Genomic DNA, 18,656 nt, shown 5'->3' with positions numbered 1-18,656 from the left:
CCAGATTAGCCAATGAAATTACAAAGAAGGATGACTTCACTGTTTGGAAATTTTGACTGAATGAAATCAATATTTGAAGATAGGAAGTAAAAAAAAGGTCAATGATTTTCAGAAATGTGAGAACAGTAGAGGCAGCAGATGAATGAAACAAAATGTGGCAAAGAAATTTTAAGCCACAGGAGGTCAAAGAAGTGAGATTCTGGGTTAGGCATCCTTTGCCAAGGAATATCAGATTGCACAAAGGCATAAACATCTCCCTTATGGCCAAATAATAAAAGTATAATTTGGCAGTTAAGATAGGCTGTGGTTGATGTAATAGAAATTTGGGGTTCAGTCAGAAACAGAACATCAGGTTTGGACGTCTGAAAGCGATGATGTATGTCATTCAAGTCATTGTTAATACCACTAATGTTGGTAAAGTGGATATGTTTTTTTTTGTTTTTTTTATGTGAGATTTTGGAGGTTGTCTTTTTTAGGTAGGGAAATTTAAGAGTTTATTTTTAGTTTAACTGCAGAGATAAATGATAATGGATAAACAGAAAAGCAATTGACAGGGAACTGCACAGACTTATGTAAAATGGAGCAAATGGGTTTGGATATGAAAATGGTAAGGAGAATAAAAGGGTGGTTAATGGATAGATATCAGAGAGGAGTTTATGGAGGAGTTCAGTCCTGGAGAGAGCACATGTGTGCCACTTGTATATTCATGATATAGGAAATGCTGAGCGGAAATATTTAATTTGCTGATGATGTGAAACTAGGTAGAGCAATAGTTAATAAGGATGGTGTGAAGATCTTAAAGGATGACTTATATAGACTAACCATATGTCAGTTTAATTGGCAAAATATCAAGTTATGCATTTTGGGATGAAAAGATTACCACCTGTGTACTACATTGATGGAAATGAACTACAAGAAATTACAGTGGCTAGGGATTTGGAGGTGCTAGACCAGTGGAGTCAGCATTAAATTTTAGAGGCCATATTGAAAAAGTGACTAAAATATCTCATAGGATTGCCTAGTTACTTATTTTATTCATATGGAGTTTCCTCCCTTTTTCTCCCCCATCCCTATTGGGGCGAGTAGATCCATGTGTTCACAGGACCGGTTTGCCTGCTTGTGGGATGAAAAACCCCAGATAAACTGGGGGAAAAAAACCTGCTGTCCACGCCCAAGACCGGCTAACTTGGCTATGGCTGAGGAAGATCCTTCAGCTCCCCACGTTGGTGATGGGAATCGAACCTAGGACACTCCTTCCCCAGGCATATGATTGCGAAGCGCACAGCCACTAGGCTAACTGTGCTGACAAACTGAAGAACATTAACAAGTAAAGGAGGTAATCATATTCAGATTAAAGAATTTTGAGAAAAGCGACCAAGATGGTGACAGGTCTAAGGGAGGCTCCTTATGAGGATATACAAGTAACCCTCGTATAACGCAGTACTTATACAATGTGGTTTCGATATATCCGGTCTACAAATTGTAGTAACCTTTGTTCAATGCGGTACTTATACAATGCAGATTCGATAAAAACACGGTCTACAAATTGTAGTAACCCTTTATCTTTTCATATATTCATCCCACGACTTAAAAGTCAAATTTTATCTTCATTAAATTTGTGTCTGCCCATATCGCATATGTAGTTATAAGTAGCGAATTTATATTAGGGGAAATACCCTTTAGCATGCATGCACGTCAATTGTTTACTGTATAAGGTGTTTATTGTTGAAAATTGTCTTCGTTTTCTGCCAGGAAAGTGCATTAAAAATCATAAGTGTGTTAATCTCAAGACGAGCACTTTATTTTCTGGTGAGTTACATATAATATGTAATGCTTTTTTTTATGTAAAAAATTTCTTTTTATAGTAATGGCCACTTAGAGGGCTTTTGCGATATGGTTGAAAATGAAATTAGTGAATTAATTGATGGGGGAAAAGATTTAAATTAAGAGGAACTGGTACAATTTACAGATGACGTTGAACCAAATGGTGGGGAAAGTTTTGCCGAAGATTCTGATTGTCATGAATCCCTTAAAAAATTCAGTTTAAAGAAATTAGCAGAAGGATTGGACTTGGCAAGAAAGTTAGGAAGTTATTTTATGGAATAATCCCTCAATGGAGCACTCTGGAAAATTCACGAGGCAATTGGATATTTGTTTAGCTCCATATTATGAACTTAATAAAAAATTGCAGCATAGTGATAAGCAAGGTCTTATTACTGACTTCTTGATAATTAAACCAGCCAAAGTATGCAATGAGAATTATACAAATAATGTCCAAGAGATTTCAAGTGATGATGACATCTGGCCAATCATAAATAAAGAATATCTACGAAATGTTCATTTTGAAGACAGTGATGATGATTAAAATATGCACTATGTACAATGAAGTTTATGTACAATTTGTATTTTTATAAGTTTATACTATGTATTTCGTTTCATATTTTATGTTTTCCTAACTTATATGAATTACCTGAACTAAATAAAAATATTTTTTGTTGGATATGTCATTGTTGTTTATATAATTTAAAAAAAAAAAAAAAAAAAAAAAACGATTTTGGAAAATAACCCTACTTTTTTTGTGATCTGAGTCTCTCATAACATGATTTATACAACGGGGCATTTCTGTGGAACCTAAAATGTATGTTATACGAAGGTTACCTGTATTTAAAATCTGTGGGTTACAGAAACTTGCTGATAGAAGGAAAAGGGGGAGATATGATAGAGACATATAAGTTACTTAAAGATTGTTATAGTACTGATACAGATGAAATTTTTCAGTACCTGACTAGTGTAGAGAACGAGGGGTCATCCTTGGAAATTAAGAAAGTTTAATTAGCTTTGAGAGTGAAGAATGAATGGAATGGGTTGCTAGAGTTGTGAGTGCTGCATTGATAAATGAGCTCAATGTATAACAAGTATTGTGTAAATGATGGTTAATGTTTGGTTTTTGGAATCTTAGTAGATTTCTCTGCAATAAGCCTACAGACCCATGGAGGTGTCTGTAACATGATTTTCTTTTTTGGTACTTTGTCATATGACTTTTCTTGATCTACCAAACTTAAATATAGCTCCTTGTTATATTCCCATATTCTCAACTATTTCTTGTAAATTGAAAATCTGACTGACAACTCCTATTTGATATAAAGCCAGTTTGTTCTCCTACTTCCTCTTCAATTTATCTTACCTCAAGTATACTTGCATAAAATCTAATCTGGGACACTAAACAAAGAACTACTCCACTTATCCAGAATTCAACCTTCTGACCAGACTTTCTGAATTATGCAGCGCAGCCACCAAAACTTTTATACTTCCATATTTGAGAATTTCTGGTTATTGTTGTTAATGGGAGTATCCAGGATATTCCTTCACCTTCACGAGACCAGCTAATTTATCTTTTAATTGAAAAAGACCTGATAAAGGTTCCTCACATCATGGATGAGAATTAAACATGTCTTTCTCTTTCTGATCAAAGAATGGGCTTTGTCAATACCAACTGAACTATGAAGGCTCAACAGCATTTCTGTTAAATATCATCTATTCTAGCTTTCTTTCTGCATTTCAAGTTTTTGATAGTTTCTGCATATGGACTCCTGACTTTTGAATATTTTCTATCACTGTTTTATTAACAATCATTCAGAGTAATTAATTTACACATCTATAATATATCTATATAATTATATATAATATAATAAGAGGGTGGTCTGAAAAGTTTCCGGCCTCGACCATACATGCCAACAATACCAGGACACGATTTTTTTTTTCTAAGTTGGTACATCTGTTATAAGCATCCATGTGAAATTGCAAGTCATTCTATTGAGTAGTTTGTTTTATACAGCTGTCTGAAGCAAAAGTGTTGTCTGTATCCCTTGAAATGGATAAAATTGAATATCGTGTGGTTATAAAATTCTTTGTAAAAGAAGGTTTAACGCCAAAAGAAATTCATTCGAAGTTCACAAAAGTTTATGAGCACATTACCTCTTCATTTTCAATAATTAAGAAATGGGCTGCCGAGTTTAAACATGGCCGTACCAGTCTTGAAGATGATCCATGTGAAAAACGTCCAAAAAGTGTAACACCACCAGAAATCATCCAATACCGTACCCAATATATGGCATTGGATGACCGGTGAGTCAAAGCGCACGAAATTGCTGAGACTATAGGCATTTGAAAAGAATGTGTAGGATATATTTTGCATGAAGAATTACAAATGAAAAAGCTTTGCACAAGATGGGTGCAGCGCTTGCTCACAGCAGATCAAAGGCACACATGAAAATCTCTGAATAGTGCTTGGAGCATATTAACAAGAATAAAACTGATTTTGTGTGTCAATTTATTACTATGGATGAGACTTGGATTCACCATTACACACCAGAATCCAAACAGCAGTTAAAACAGTGGACAGAAGCCGGTTGTTCAGTGCCTAAGAAGACAAAGTCGGTTCCATCATCAGGAAAGGTCATGGCATCGGTGTGTTGGGATGCTAAAAGCATTTGTTTATTAATTATCTTGAAAAGGGTACTTTTAACCAGACTAGACGAAAAAATTCGTGAGAAAAAACTGGGTTTGCAGAAGAAAAAATCACCTTTCATCAGGACAATGCACCTGCCCACAAAGGTGTTTTGGCAATGGGAAAATTAAGGGATTTGCACTATGAATTGTTGGAACATCCACCATATTCCCCAGATTTGGCTCCCTCTGACTTCTATCTCTTCCCAAAACTTAAAATCCTCTTCTTCACTGGTCAGCATTTTTCTTTGAATCAAGAGGTGATTGCAGCTGTAGAGGGGCTATATATTTTGCAGATCTTACTGAGAACCATTACAGGGATGGAATAATGCACTGGAGCATCGCTGGAATAAATGTATTAGTCTTAAGGGAGATTATGTTGAAAATCAAAAATAATTTTGAAATTATAAATTCATTTTTTTATTGTAAGGACGAGAACTTTTCAGATCACCCTCGTATATATAATATAACAACAAAAAAGGTTTGCTATAGGAAAGTTAAAAAACTTTTTTGATAGCACTTATCAAAAATGATGATGTCATTAGGGTTGATGAATCATGGAACAAATTAAAATCTGTCTTCATAAAAAAATTTACCAATACCTTGTGTCCTGATAGAGCAGTAAAAAAGAAAGATTGGATAACTGACAAATTCTTTCTCTCATGGATCAATGCAGATTATATAAAAATCATAGTCCAACAAAATATAAAGAGGCTCAGAAAATTATTAAAGACAAGATCAAAGAAGCAAAAGAAATCTGGATGAATGAAAAATGTAAAGAAAGAGAAATTCTATAGGAAAAGCACGACAGTTTTAATCTACACAAAAAGCTGAAAGAGACCTGGGCTATATTCAAGAAAAAACAACTATGCATCCTCCGAAACTAAAAGGGAGAAATAATATCCGAAAAGGATGACAAAATACAAGAATGGGTGAATAAGTTGAAGAACTCTTTACTGATAACAGACAAAACCCAAAATGCTTATGAACAGATGGAAGATCCATGCATTCTAAGATCAGAGGTAAAATGTGTGCTGGCTGAACTCAGCTAAAAATGGTAAAGCCTTAGGCCCTGATAGAATACCATCAAAAATAGCAAAGTTATTAGAAAATGACAACATTACTATATTAGTAAAGCTATTTAATAAGATCTAAGATACAGACATAATTGTTCAAGACTCGTTACAGTCGACCTTCATCATGCTACCTAAAAAAATCAAATGCGAAAACTTGTAATGACTATAGAATGATCAGTCTAATGCGTCATATTCTCAAACTGTTTCTGAAAATAATTCAAAAAAGAATATACAGAAAATGTGAAGACATCATTAGTGATACCCAATTCAGCTTTAGAAATGGTTTGGGAAAGAGAGAGGCTCTTTTCTGTTCTCAAATCTTATTCGAAAAATGTAGTGACCAAAACAAGGAAGTATTCATTTGCTTCATCAACTTCGAGAAAGCATTTGATAAAGTCCACCATACTTAAATTATTGAATTATTAAAAGAATTGGATTAGATGGTAAAGACATCATGATCATTGAAAAACGTACATTGGAACCAAAAGGCATCTGTTCAAGTTGATGACATTATTACAAACTCCATTAAAATCAAACAAGGAGTAAGGCAAGGATGTGTGCTGTTGAGTCTTCTTTTTAACATGTACTTGGAAGCTATATTTCAAAAAATCTTAAAAGGAAGAAAGGAAGGGATTAATGTAAATGGTGAAATCATCAGTAACATCTGATATGCTGATGACACAGTTATCCTAGCTGACAATATTCAGGATCTTCAAAATCTTCTGGAACTAGTGAACGAAGAGAGTGAAAAAGTGGGATTAAGAATAAACATCACCAAAACTTGACACATGGTTATAAGCAAGAAACCAATTCTTAATTCCGCACTTTCTTTAAATGGTATTTAAAGAAAGTGCTGATATTTAAATTGACAAAGTTTAAATATCTTGGAAGCTGGTTAAATGAAGAATGCAATCCAGAAATGGAAACAAAAGTTAGAAATGAAATGGCAAGAAAAAATTTTTCACCTGATGAAATCAACACTGTGTAATCACAAGTTAAATTTAGAGATTAGAGTACACACGGCTAAATGTTATGTATGGTCTGTATTGCTGTATAGTGCAGAAACTTGGACCTTGAAGACAACATCAATAAAAAAAACTCAAAGCCTTTGAGATGTGGTTATACAGACGAATGTTAAAAATCCCATGGACAGCAAAAACGTCCAATCAATAAGTACTGGAACAAATGGGGAAATCATGTGAACTTTTAGATACCGCCAGCAAAGGTTGGTCAATTGGTAAAGCCTCTGCTACTAATGGCTCATGAAAAAAGTTAACCAAGTTTGAGCACGGTTAGTAGTTGGAAGAGGACAAGCATTCGATGCTGTTCGCACACTCTCCCTCAATAAGTCTTTGGACTCCCTGGAGGTGTCGCATAATAATAATAATAATAAAAAGAAGGAAAACTGCATATCTTGGTCACCTACTTCGTAATGAAAAATATAAGATACTTCAATTGATTATAAAAGAGAAGATATATAGAAGAAGAGGACAAGGAAGACGAAGAAAATCTTGGCTGGCAGACATAGACAATGGACTGAGCTCTGAGGATTGCTCAAAATTTGTGTGGTCGCTGACCTCTGATAGGAGATAGCACTCGAAGAAGAAGAAGAATAATACATCTTCATTTTTAAAATCCCATTCGCCATCCAATTTCTTTTACAGTATTTATTCTTTCCTTCATTTGTAAGTTTTTTCTACCCTCTGGAACATTATCATCTGATTCCTTTTACAGTATTTTCTTTTTCTTTCTTCCATTTGTAAGCTTTTTTTCCCTCTAGCCTTCAAAACATGTTCACACCACCTTCATGATAGATTATGATGAACAGATATCTGTGCATGGCAATTTCAAGCAGTAATAATTATGATCATAATATTGATGGCTCTCACTTTTTGGCAAAATCTTAAATCTTTGTTTCACCAAAATACTGACCAGCTCAATTCTTTATTTTCAATCATATTTCTTCATGGTTCTGCAGTTGTGTTTAAATTTCATTGTATTTATAATAAAATATTACTTTTCAAATACTTTCCAAAAACATGTAAACATAGCACCTCCATACCTCAGTGGGAAGAATGATGGTATGTTGTACCCTTCGATTGGAAAAGGCCTAAGTTCGATTCTCGTCAAGACGGGAGGAATCTTAATATGTTTTTTTTTTTTTTCAATTAAAAGCAATTTAGCCGATCTCACATGGAGGTAGGAGGGTTTTTTCCTTCTGGAAACTGGGGTTTTCCATCCCACATGCAGACAAATCAGCCTTCAGAACACACACAATTTACAGACAAAAAATACTGGTGGTGGTGGGCAGTAGATGGCATTGATGTAGATGATGATGTGAGTGGCAGTTTGGTGTTGGTGAATTAAGTGGTGGACATGTAGAGTTGTAGAGTAGGTGCCCTCCTTCGATGAGTCTTTGGATACCTTGGAGGTGTCACGAAATAATAATAATAATACAATGGCAGCAACATAGGATAAAACTGGGACCACGAGCAAATACAAAGAATAAAAGAAACCTTATCAGGAAAGAGAAATTATAAGTAAAATTAAAACATTAAAGCAGGCTTTTGTATTTCATTATGCAGCACAATTATACAACATTGACAAATTTTGACACAAAATTATGTTTCTGAACTTGTCACACATGACAAATCATATTCATTAAAAATAATTAAAAGATTTAAAGTGAAATACACTTACATAAAGGTAGAAAAGATGATGAGGAAGAAGATAATGACACAGCAGAATCATCGCCTTTGTCACTTACAAATTCAAAAGTAGATTCACCATTTGTATCATCACTGACTTCCTCCATCATAATTCTTTAAGTAAAAAAAAAAAAAAATTAGAGTTGTTCTAATACAGACTGCATTAACATGGTTATCATTATGCAGAATTTACTTCCAGAATAATGTGAACACCATGTAAACAGTTCTATTATTGTCTGTAAAGTTATTAAGTATGAGAGATTTTTTTTGTATTTCTTTAGAACTCATAATTATGCAATTACAATGTTAGATAGAGTTGCAGGTTTTATGTATTTTAAGAGTGATTAAATCCCTCTAATTCTGCTGGCCCATGTGCACACGAAAAACATTTTGTGTACAAGTTTCCATTTTCTGAATCAATCTGTGCAGTAGCCTGTGCTCACAATAATAGAAGTCATAGATTCTTGATACACCTAAAATTGATAACATCTGCTACAAGATCTTGTACATCACATGATAAATATTTCTATATTTCTAAACCTAATTTGTCAGGTGACTCAAATTTACAAGAATTTGCAGTTCTTTTCTAGTTTAATTTTTGCAGTAACATTTTGAGGTTTAATACACTAAAATCACTAACATAATATTTCTCATATTTATGCAATTTTTTTTTTATCTAGCAATAATATGTAAAACTGCAAGAATTAAATTAATTTGTTTAAATGTGCATAGCTACAAAAATCCATCACTGTTTACACAAGGTCAAGTGACTGTACTGCTCTCTAGACAGTACTCTAAAGTTGCCTCTGCAACATGCTAATGTCAGTTTATCCACGTGGTGTAGGCTAAAAGTAAAGTGATAAGCATGATTTATATATAATCCAGCTTCATAATATATTCAAAAATTATTGACTGTAAATTAGAAATTCTGAAAACAAAAATATACTCCTCCCCCCATTTTATTCTCCCTGCCATTCCTGAACACACAATACCCTTCGCATTCAATCCCACTAGCTATATCATCTTCAGTCAGCCATGTTTCACTAATGCCAATAACCTGTGGTCTGGAAGTGCCAACCAAGGCCAAAAATTCTTCCTTCTTGTTCCTAATACTCCTAGAATTAGTATACATGAATTGCAGACCCCCCCCTTTAGCCCCATCCCTACCTTGATGCCTTATACTAACTATCCCATTCTGATTTATTGTCCTTATTCGCTCGGGCATATTATACTCATTCATACACTCAACTGCCTAAGGTCTGGATATCTACTCTCCCTCCCCCCCTTAATAAATCTAGTTTCCCTGATTCTGCACATCCACTTCATTCAACAACACTTTTTCAAGTCTCCTTACACCAAATCCATTAAAATGCAAACCATCCATCTTATATAGATCCTTTCGCCCATCGAAGTCACTCCAATCCACAAATTCCACACCACTCATCATGCATAACCCACACATAAAGTCATTTGCAATTATGGCCCTCCTAAACTCTTCACTGTCATACCGCGGCAAAAGACTAATCATTCTAACTCTCTCACTCTTTTCTTTTGCTACCTCAAACAATTCATTCAGGTCCTCTATCATTTCCATTTTATCTCCTTTCAAATCATTCGTACCTGCCACCACTATCATTTCTTTCACCCTTTGCTCCCTAATAGACTCATTTACATCCTTAATGGTCGCACCAGGTTGGTACAATTTTGTCAAATTTTCTATTACACCTTGTACTAACGAATCTCCATACAGCACTCGCTCCTTCATTTTGTTTACATTCACAATCATACTCTTATTTTTTTATCATACTTTTTTTTATTGGCTGGTACACTCAGTAGACATTTGTGCATACGCTCCAGCTGCTGCTTTGCTCTATGTATCATTCTGCTCAACAGTGCAATCTCACTCATTGCATCTATCTCATCTTTTTTATTATCTGTTAAACCATTAATTTGCTCTGCATTAATACCTTCATTCACACTTTCTACATTCACGCCCTCACAGCTCTCTGGTACAACCTCGCAATTTCTTACCATATCGCTATTTTCTACATTCTGAAATTTGACAAAAATATCACACTCATGACCTGAAATACACTTTAATTCCTCATTTTCCTAATATTTTCTACACACATTCACTCCATTATCATCATCTACCCATACTCCAACTGCTCTCCACAAAGCATACATTTCGCAGATAGTACATTAAATAATCTCCTTTATATTACAGTTATTGAACAAAGATGGCGAACCATTATTACTAGCCGCCATTTTCCTTCTTACCGGAGCCATGTGCGGGCTTCTATCATATTTTATCAAATTAATAATTGAAACACCAAAAACAGACACACTAAGACAAAAAAAGCAAACAAAGCTACGTAATATTCCAGCAAAATTGTCAACTTAAAATAACACTAAAATAACACTTATCAGGAGCTCTCAACAAACACTACAGACCATGAGTCCCTCTAGCAGCCTCATCTCAAATTGCAGAAGTAGATATGTGTACTTTTTCTGAATTTGCAGGAGAGCATTAGGAATGTTCTAGGGCTTATGAAAAACTAAGTTTTGTTTAGATAAAGATGCTTTTTTTTAGACCAACTTTTTTTTTTTAATTTGTACTTTGATTTCATTGGCATAAAAGCAGAGATTTTCCAATTTTTCTCACAGATCATGAAAAACAAGTGACATATCAATTTCTGCCATCTTTCTACAGATTTTAATGGCATGCTCTGCAGCTTTAATGCAGGTATATATATTGTATTTCAAGGAAGGACATTCCTTGAAATCTGATTACATAAAACCCAATTCAACACTTGAAGAAGCAACTAAAAAAAAGAAACAAATTTACCTTTCAATTTAATATTTTAACTGACAGGATAAACTGGAATTCCATGCATGGAATTTCAGTTTATCCTGTCAGTTAAATCCAGTTTATTCTAGTTTTGCAGCCAGTAATGAGCTGGGGGAAAATATAAAAGATGGAATACGTTTTTTAGGAAATGAAAAATCCCATGTTATATTTCGAAATATAACAAATATTTTATTTTCTAATATTATAGAGAATCATATTTTGATTTTAGTGCTTCCTACCTTTTACAAAATGGCATATCACATTTAATAATAATCTTATCGCATCAATTTTCTGGATGCTCAATGCATCTAGTATCATATGTTAAGTTAGAGTAATTTGTAAGCATTATTTATTTTGTTTGTCTGGTAGTACAATTACAAAATACATCTGATAATTAACCATTTAAAATGCAACAAAAAAGAAGGATGGAAGACATTATTTCCAATAATTTCTCACCTTTTATTAAAATAATGAGAAAATTCATTTCATACACACACCTGTCAATGTTCTGGTTGCTCAAATAGAAAAATAAACAAAAGCATATTTTTAATTAATTAATTAACATTTAAAGTGCATGACTGTCATACATGTTCCAATATCAGTTTAGTTTAAAACAACAAAGTAACAAAGTTGACTGCTAATAACTTCTGTTATTAGCAGTCACATTATTAACAGGTTTAATCCTGTATGCTACCCACTTGTAGCATACAGGATTAAACCTGTTGATAATGTGTCTGGAGGCTTCCCAATAAGATGAATGAATAATCTGGCTGTGGCTTACTCTGCCAGGTCTTGCTTGGAGGACATTCAAGTATTCCAACTCCCCCCCGAGTTCCGGACTGGTAGGCCAGTTCTCCTTGAATTCTGATGACTTGAATTTTGAAGACTCAACACTCAGGCTAGCCCCCGAGTTTCAAATAACTTGACAAAAAACATGACACGAAAACGTTACAAAAAAGCCTTATCATTTTATATTATTGAGTATATATATATATATATATATATATATTTTTTTTTTTTATCAAACCTCACGTGGCATCCTCTCCAACCATTGTTCACCTCAAAGTTCACAATTACATCATGCATAAAGCCTTCTTTAACAACAATGGAACATGTGCTTCTGTGAGGTCTGATATTCTATGCCAAAGGTTACAACCATGAATCTCTTCTATATGCTCTGCTCTGATTCAAGATATCCTTGTCTCACTTGTTTCCTTCATTTTCTACCTTTATACCTTTCTTAATTCAGATGACCATGCTGATTTCTTTGAGCATGTCAAATGTACATGTATGTGAAAGTTGATCATATACAGTCTAATTAGCTAAAAAGTAAGATAATCTTCCATTGAGATTATCCATCCTTCAACATAATTTTTTTTTTGTTTTTTATCAACAGTTTACACCCATGCATCAACTTTAAGGATGGACAATTAGCCTTCCTGGACATCCTCCTTTCCTGTACCCCTTCTGAAATACTTGCTCCTTCTATTCACCATAAACCTACCTTCACAGACCATACAGTAAGATTCAGCACATCATCCATTTCAAAAAAAAAAAAAAAAAAATAGGCATCTTCAAATCTTTGCTCAACTGAGCAAGTCATCTGCTCCAATTCCCAAGCTATCCAACAAGAATTGAACACCATCCAGTGCATCTTACTACAGAATGATTTCACTTCAAGGAAGTTTAAAGGCATCTTGGACTCTTACAAGCCCATTGCCAAAAACCTTGAACCTATACAGCAGGTCCCTATCCCATATATTGCAGGCATCGGTGAGACGCTTGATAAGATCCTCAAAAGATAATTTTGTTCTTACTTTTTTTTTATCAACAAAATCTCATCTTGGTTAGCATCCATGAAATATAAATAGTCCCCCTCCCTCACCCACTCTCTCTCCCCCTGATGTTTACCAAGTTTAATGTGAGTGCCTCTGCTTCCACCCTGGACAAACAGGATGTTCTGTTGAAAAACGACTACAAGAGCACCGATCTTATATTAACAACAATAAACTTGAAAAGTCTGGTTTATTGTTTGTTGCCTTTTACATTGGCACAGGTTAGGTTTGAGCAATTATTTAAAGAGAATGCCAAAGCACTTCTCTTCTCTTCTTCTTCCTAACATGGAATATAGGCCATGTGGCCTGTTCCGGTCTCATGCCATCTCTTTCTTGGTCTTCCGATTCGATTCTTCTTTTTCCACTTATTTTGTATCTGTATAATATTTTTGGTAGTCTGCTGTTGTCCATTCGATTTAAATGTTCTAGCCATTTTTGTTTATACTGTCTTATGTAGTAATTAATTGGTTTGATTTTTAGGGATTGTAAGATTTCTTCATTTGTTTTGTGGTCCCACTTGGTATATCCAGCTGTTTTTCTGCAGAACTTCATTTCTGCTGTTTGAATTCGTTTTTCATCTTTCCTTTTCATGGTCCATATTTCGCTTCCGTATAGTAGAGTTGGTTTTGACAAGACATTATATAGTCTGATTCTAGTGTGTTTTTGTACCAGGGATGGCTTAAATATACTGTTTATTATGCCATTTACTTTGACAAAGTTTGATATTTTAGTGTCTATGTCTTTTTCCTCTCCGTATGATAGATCACATCCCAAGTATCTGAAAGTGTTTACTTGTTCTAGTATTTTATTATCTATCACTATTTTACTTCTTATTGGGTTTTCTCCTTTGAATGCCATTATTTTTGTTTTTTCTTTGGATATTGTCATATTATATTGCTTTGAGATATCTTCTTCTTCTTCTTCTTCTGCAGCTTCTCCCACTTAAGTGGGGTCACTGTTTCTTATGAGTCTCCTCCACACCTTCCTGTCTTGGGCTGTCACCACATCCAAGTTCTTCATCTTCAAGTCCTCTTCTACCAGCTCCCTCCATCTCTTCTTTGGCCGCCCACGCTTCCGCCTTCCTTGCACATCCATCTGCATGACCCTTCTTCCCACATATTCGTCCTCCCTCCTCATCACATGACCAAACCATCTCAACCTTGCCTCCTGTATTTTCGCTCCTAAGTTCGTAACTTTCACTGTTCCCCTGACATAGTCATTTCTCAGATGATCCTTTCTGGTCACACCGCACATCCACCTAAGCATTCTCATTTCTGCTACTTCCATCCTGCTAATGTTATTTTTCCTCAGGGCCACAGTTTCTATAGCATATGTCATAGCTGGCCTCACTACTGAGGCCAGCTATGACATATTGTCTTACTCACTATTGCTTTGAGATATCATTTAATGATTTTAATGATCTTTGTAAGTCATCTTCTGATGTAGCTAATACTATTTGATCATCTGCAAATAGTAGTGTATCTATCTTCATTTGCGGGGTCATTTGTATACCAAACGGGTTATGCTGTTTCCAGATTGTTAATATTTCATTTATATATATATTGAAAAGCAGAGGTGAGAGGGTACATCCTTGTCGTACTCCTCTTGATATATCTTTCCATTCTGAGGTGTGTTCTAATTTAACTGCTATTTTATTTCCTGTATATATTTCTTGAATAGATTGTAAAAGTTGGTTTGGTATGTTTAAATTGGTTAATATTTTAAACAATTTTTGTCGACTAATTTTGTTAAAAGCTTTTTCATAATCAATAAATGCCACATGTGTTTCTTTTTGAAATTCTCTTCTCTTTTCTATTAATAATTTTAAAGTAAAAATTGGATCTATGCAGGATCAGCCTTTTCAGAAGCCATTTTGTTCTTCTAGTAATTTGTTTTCTACAATGCTGCTTAGTTTCTCTTTTAATATTCCTGCATATATTTTATATCCTGTATTCAGCACTTCTACACCACCCAAATTTAATCAGAATGACTGTCTCTCTATTGCCACAATTTGGGAGTCTCATCCTCATAAATGGCAAGCAATAATGTTTTTCTCCTCCTTCCATTTTAATTATTTTTTTTTTTAATTTAATACAATACTGTGTCATTTCATTATGTAATTAAATTTTATTTTATTTAAAACCACTTAATTTTAAATTTAGGCCTTAAATGTAATCTTATTTTACTGTAATCACTCACTAGATGGCATCCAGCACATAGTTCAGCTCTGTAAATAGGATTAACATTCTTTGTTGTAGCTTCACATTGTAATTATGCTGATGATGACCAACTAGTTTCTGGATGAAATATATGCAGTAATAAAATTACTATATTCTTGTAAATATATGTGTATAATAAATGGAACTTTTCAAGCCACTTTAGGTTTCCAATAAGCAGGGAAATGGTCTCACACCAGGTGATGAAATTCATCTTCCACCTAAATACAATCACAAACATCCATGCCCATGTTGCAATTCAAACCTGCAGGAAAAATTGAAAAATTGTAGATACAACCTGCCAGCAGACTGTAGGTAATTATTCTGCTAATTGCCAGTGGTTAGCGTGCCCACTCTCCAGTCAAGAGGGGTTGCGGGTTCGAATCCCACGTGGGCATGGATATTTGCGATTGTCTGTGGAAATACTAGTAGTGGTGGCCTGTGGAAGATGGCATAGGTGTAGTTGTGGTCAGTTGGTGGATTGTGAGTGGTGGAAGCAGAGTTGTAGAGTAGATGCCCTTCCTCGATGAGTCTTTGGACTCCCTAGAGGTGACAAATAATAATAATAATACAGAAGAAAAAAGTATACAATTACTGGTCACTTTTTGGCACAAAGAAATTACAAAAAAAGCTGAATACAAACATGGTAAAGACAGAGGATCCATAAAATTTACAGTTCCAATACTCTTAGCCAGCAGTAGACAGTTACAAGTACTGACACTTCCAATTATAAATTTAAAAAAATAGAAAATTTTTAAAATTTTCCTATATTGAGGATCAAATTTTTTAAATTTGATTCCCATAGACAACACCCTTTCTCTCTCTCTCCCTAGTTTTGAAAATAACCCAACATTTTTCAAAATTTTGGTTATTTACAGTCATGGAGAGGAAGTTATCTTACTCCCCCACCCAAGAGCCATTCCAGAGAGTTAGCTAATTTTTAGTGCAGGACAGGCAAATATCATTTTCCAAACTGTGGAAAAAAAACCTGGGTTTTTAATCTCATGCAACTCAACAAAACTGATCCGAAAAACAAAACAGCACTTAATACCTTTGGGGAATGAAAGGAATTAGATTTATTTTTATCATTATTTATCAGCTTTGATATCACCTTCCATTTTAAATTGAAAGGTGAAAAAGTTGTCTTGATTAGTGTTTTTCAAACTTCAGGTCTCAACCCATTATTAGGTCTTGAAATTAATTTAGTCAGAGAATATTAGTATGCAATTGAAACTAAAGTCAAAAACACTAGCTCATCACTCGGCTTACACCACAGCCAATAAGATGTGTGTGTGTGTATAAAAATTCAGTGGAAATTTCTGATAAACACCTAGAACAAAATGATATTAAAGCAACTGATATAACCACAAGAAAGAACATACTAGTAGCAGAGTTATGAAGGTAACTTATGTTCTTATATTCTTGTATGTTCTTTCTTGTGGTTTGTTATTGTACTTATAGTGCAAAAATGTGTGGTTAAAAAAAAAAAAAAAAAAAAAAAAAAAAAGGAAATGCAGGGTAAATAACTGTATCCTGCTTAAATAGTAAAAGGGGAGGGATATCCCTTACCTTTATTATTCTTATATTGGTAGAGCCTCTGCTACTAATGGCTCAGCAAAAAGTTAAGCAAGTTTGAATGCGGTTAGTAGTTGGAAGGGGCTCAATCGTTCGATGCTGTTGGCACACTCTCCCTCAATGAGTCTTTGGACTCCCTGGAGGTGTCTAATAATAATAATAATATCAGTTGCTGTAATATAATTTTTGTTCTAGGTGTTTATCAGAAATTTCCAGACCCCCCCCCCCTTGTAGACAACCATGGCAAATCTCCTCCCACTATATCACAAATTGTGCACAGCATGCTGCTTTTGATCTTTTGCCAAAAGGTCATCGGAAAATATATCAATAGTTTTGACACTAATCAGTCCCTTGGCCCAGATGGTATTCCTTCAGTTGTACTAAAAACTCATGCATCAGAATTAACATCCATCCTGATGAATTGTGGCGGATCTTCCAGTTTGCACATAATAAGATAAGTTGTGAGTACAAGGAACTTCATATACATCTGAAGAAGTGGGGAAAGTTAAACTTTAGGGAAATACATAAGAGCATCATTACAATTGTCAAGAAATTATATTCTTGTTTAATCCTTTATTCAAGTGTAGGCAAACAGTTTGCATGTGAAGAGGCTGATAACTTCATATCAATTGCCTTGATATCCCACATAATGTAAAGCACACTTCCTTTCAGACATGCATAACGCTATGCATTAAGGAAAAGTCACTACCGAGACCAGTTTCAACTTTATTGAGGCCTCATCAGTGGGAGCTGGACTCAGGACAATAACAAGATTGAATTAATGCAAAAGACATATTTCCCATATGCCAGTAGTAAAAAGGTGTATTATCTTATTATTATTATTAACATCTGACCTCCATGGAGTCAGAGATTGATCGTGGGAGGTATACGCTATCGCACACAATGCCTCATCCAACTGTAAACTGATTCAATGTGTCTACATTCACAACATTCCACTCACCAACCACTCTCCATATACAATTTCCAGCAATGGCCTCTTGTTCTATGCTCCTCTCCCATTCTATGAAAACTTTCCTCTATGTCAACCTGATAACAACCCCTGACTAGCTTATATGTCTCAATCATATCTCACCACCTCCTCCTCCTATTCATGAGGCAAGTCCCTCATTCATCCATTTTACACCTACCTTATTCAGCCTTTTGGCCTTTGGAATACATTCACACACTGATGCTGTTATGTATTTCTTTGTCAGTTCCCAAGTAGCATCTATTTCCTTATCACTCAACTCCTCATTCCATGCTATAGCTCCAAACTATCTCCTAAGATTGTCATGATCACTCTCACCAACTAGAGGAAAGTGCAAAACCCCACTCACAATTGCATTCTCTGATGAAATGATCAGATCTAAAACTCTTCATCCTCACATGCCCTGCTTTACATGCTGCCATTATCTCTCAAGAACTCAAGAAATTAATTTTCCTTATTCCCAAATGCTATTTCTTCATTCCAATCTATACCGTAAAACTGCCCATAATAATTTCCCTTCCTTTGTTCACTAGTCCAAGTTGTTTATACATTTCTTCATCACCACCCTCCACGTTCCCTGGCCTATTAGCAACATCCAACTAAATATAAACAACAAATTACATGATAACCACAGTGATTAGGAAGGGAGGAACATATCACACCACACTGGCACCATTAATCTCTTTACAAAATAAGTTAATACACATTTTAACCAACATTAAACATAGAGACACTACAGTAAATGCTAATTATACTATATTAAATATCCTTCCACTTAGACAACTATGTATTTACAGTATGCTACTTTTCCCAAAGACTGATAACCAGTACGTAAGTATTAGAAAAGATACTTCTGCAGAAAAACAGACTTAAAATATTTTATCACTAAAGTGAAAAAAAA

The 18,656-nt window shown here is 34.6% G+C and overlaps 1 protein-coding gene across 1 annotated transcript in view; it reads right to left on the bottom strand.

Moving 5' to 3' along the window:
- LOC150099733 (protein PRRC1-like) overlaps nucleotides 1–18,656 on the bottom strand; it is a 160,763-nt gene that overhangs the window by 104,479 nt on the left and 37,628 nt on the right. Inside the window, exon 2 of the mRNA XM_090403998.1 lies at nucleotides 8,283–8,404. Within this exon, the coding sequence (XP_090260124.1) occupies nucleotides 8,283–8,400 (118 nt within the window). The 5' untranslated portion in view covers nucleotides 8,401–8,404. The remainder of the gene's footprint in view (nucleotides 1–8,282; nucleotides 8,405–18,656) is intronic.

This window comes from Typopeltis vanoorti, chromosome 14, assembly GCF_054136105.1.
Source record: "Typopeltis vanoorti isolate ZY-2024b chromosome 14, IOZ_Tvanoo_1.0, whole genome shotgun sequence".
Taxonomy (NCBI): Eukaryota; Metazoa; Arthropoda; class Arachnida; order Uropygi; family Thelyphonidae; genus Typopeltis; species Typopeltis vanoorti.
Note: the sequence above shows the minus strand (reverse complement) of the source record. Positions and strands in the feature narration are given on the sequence as shown.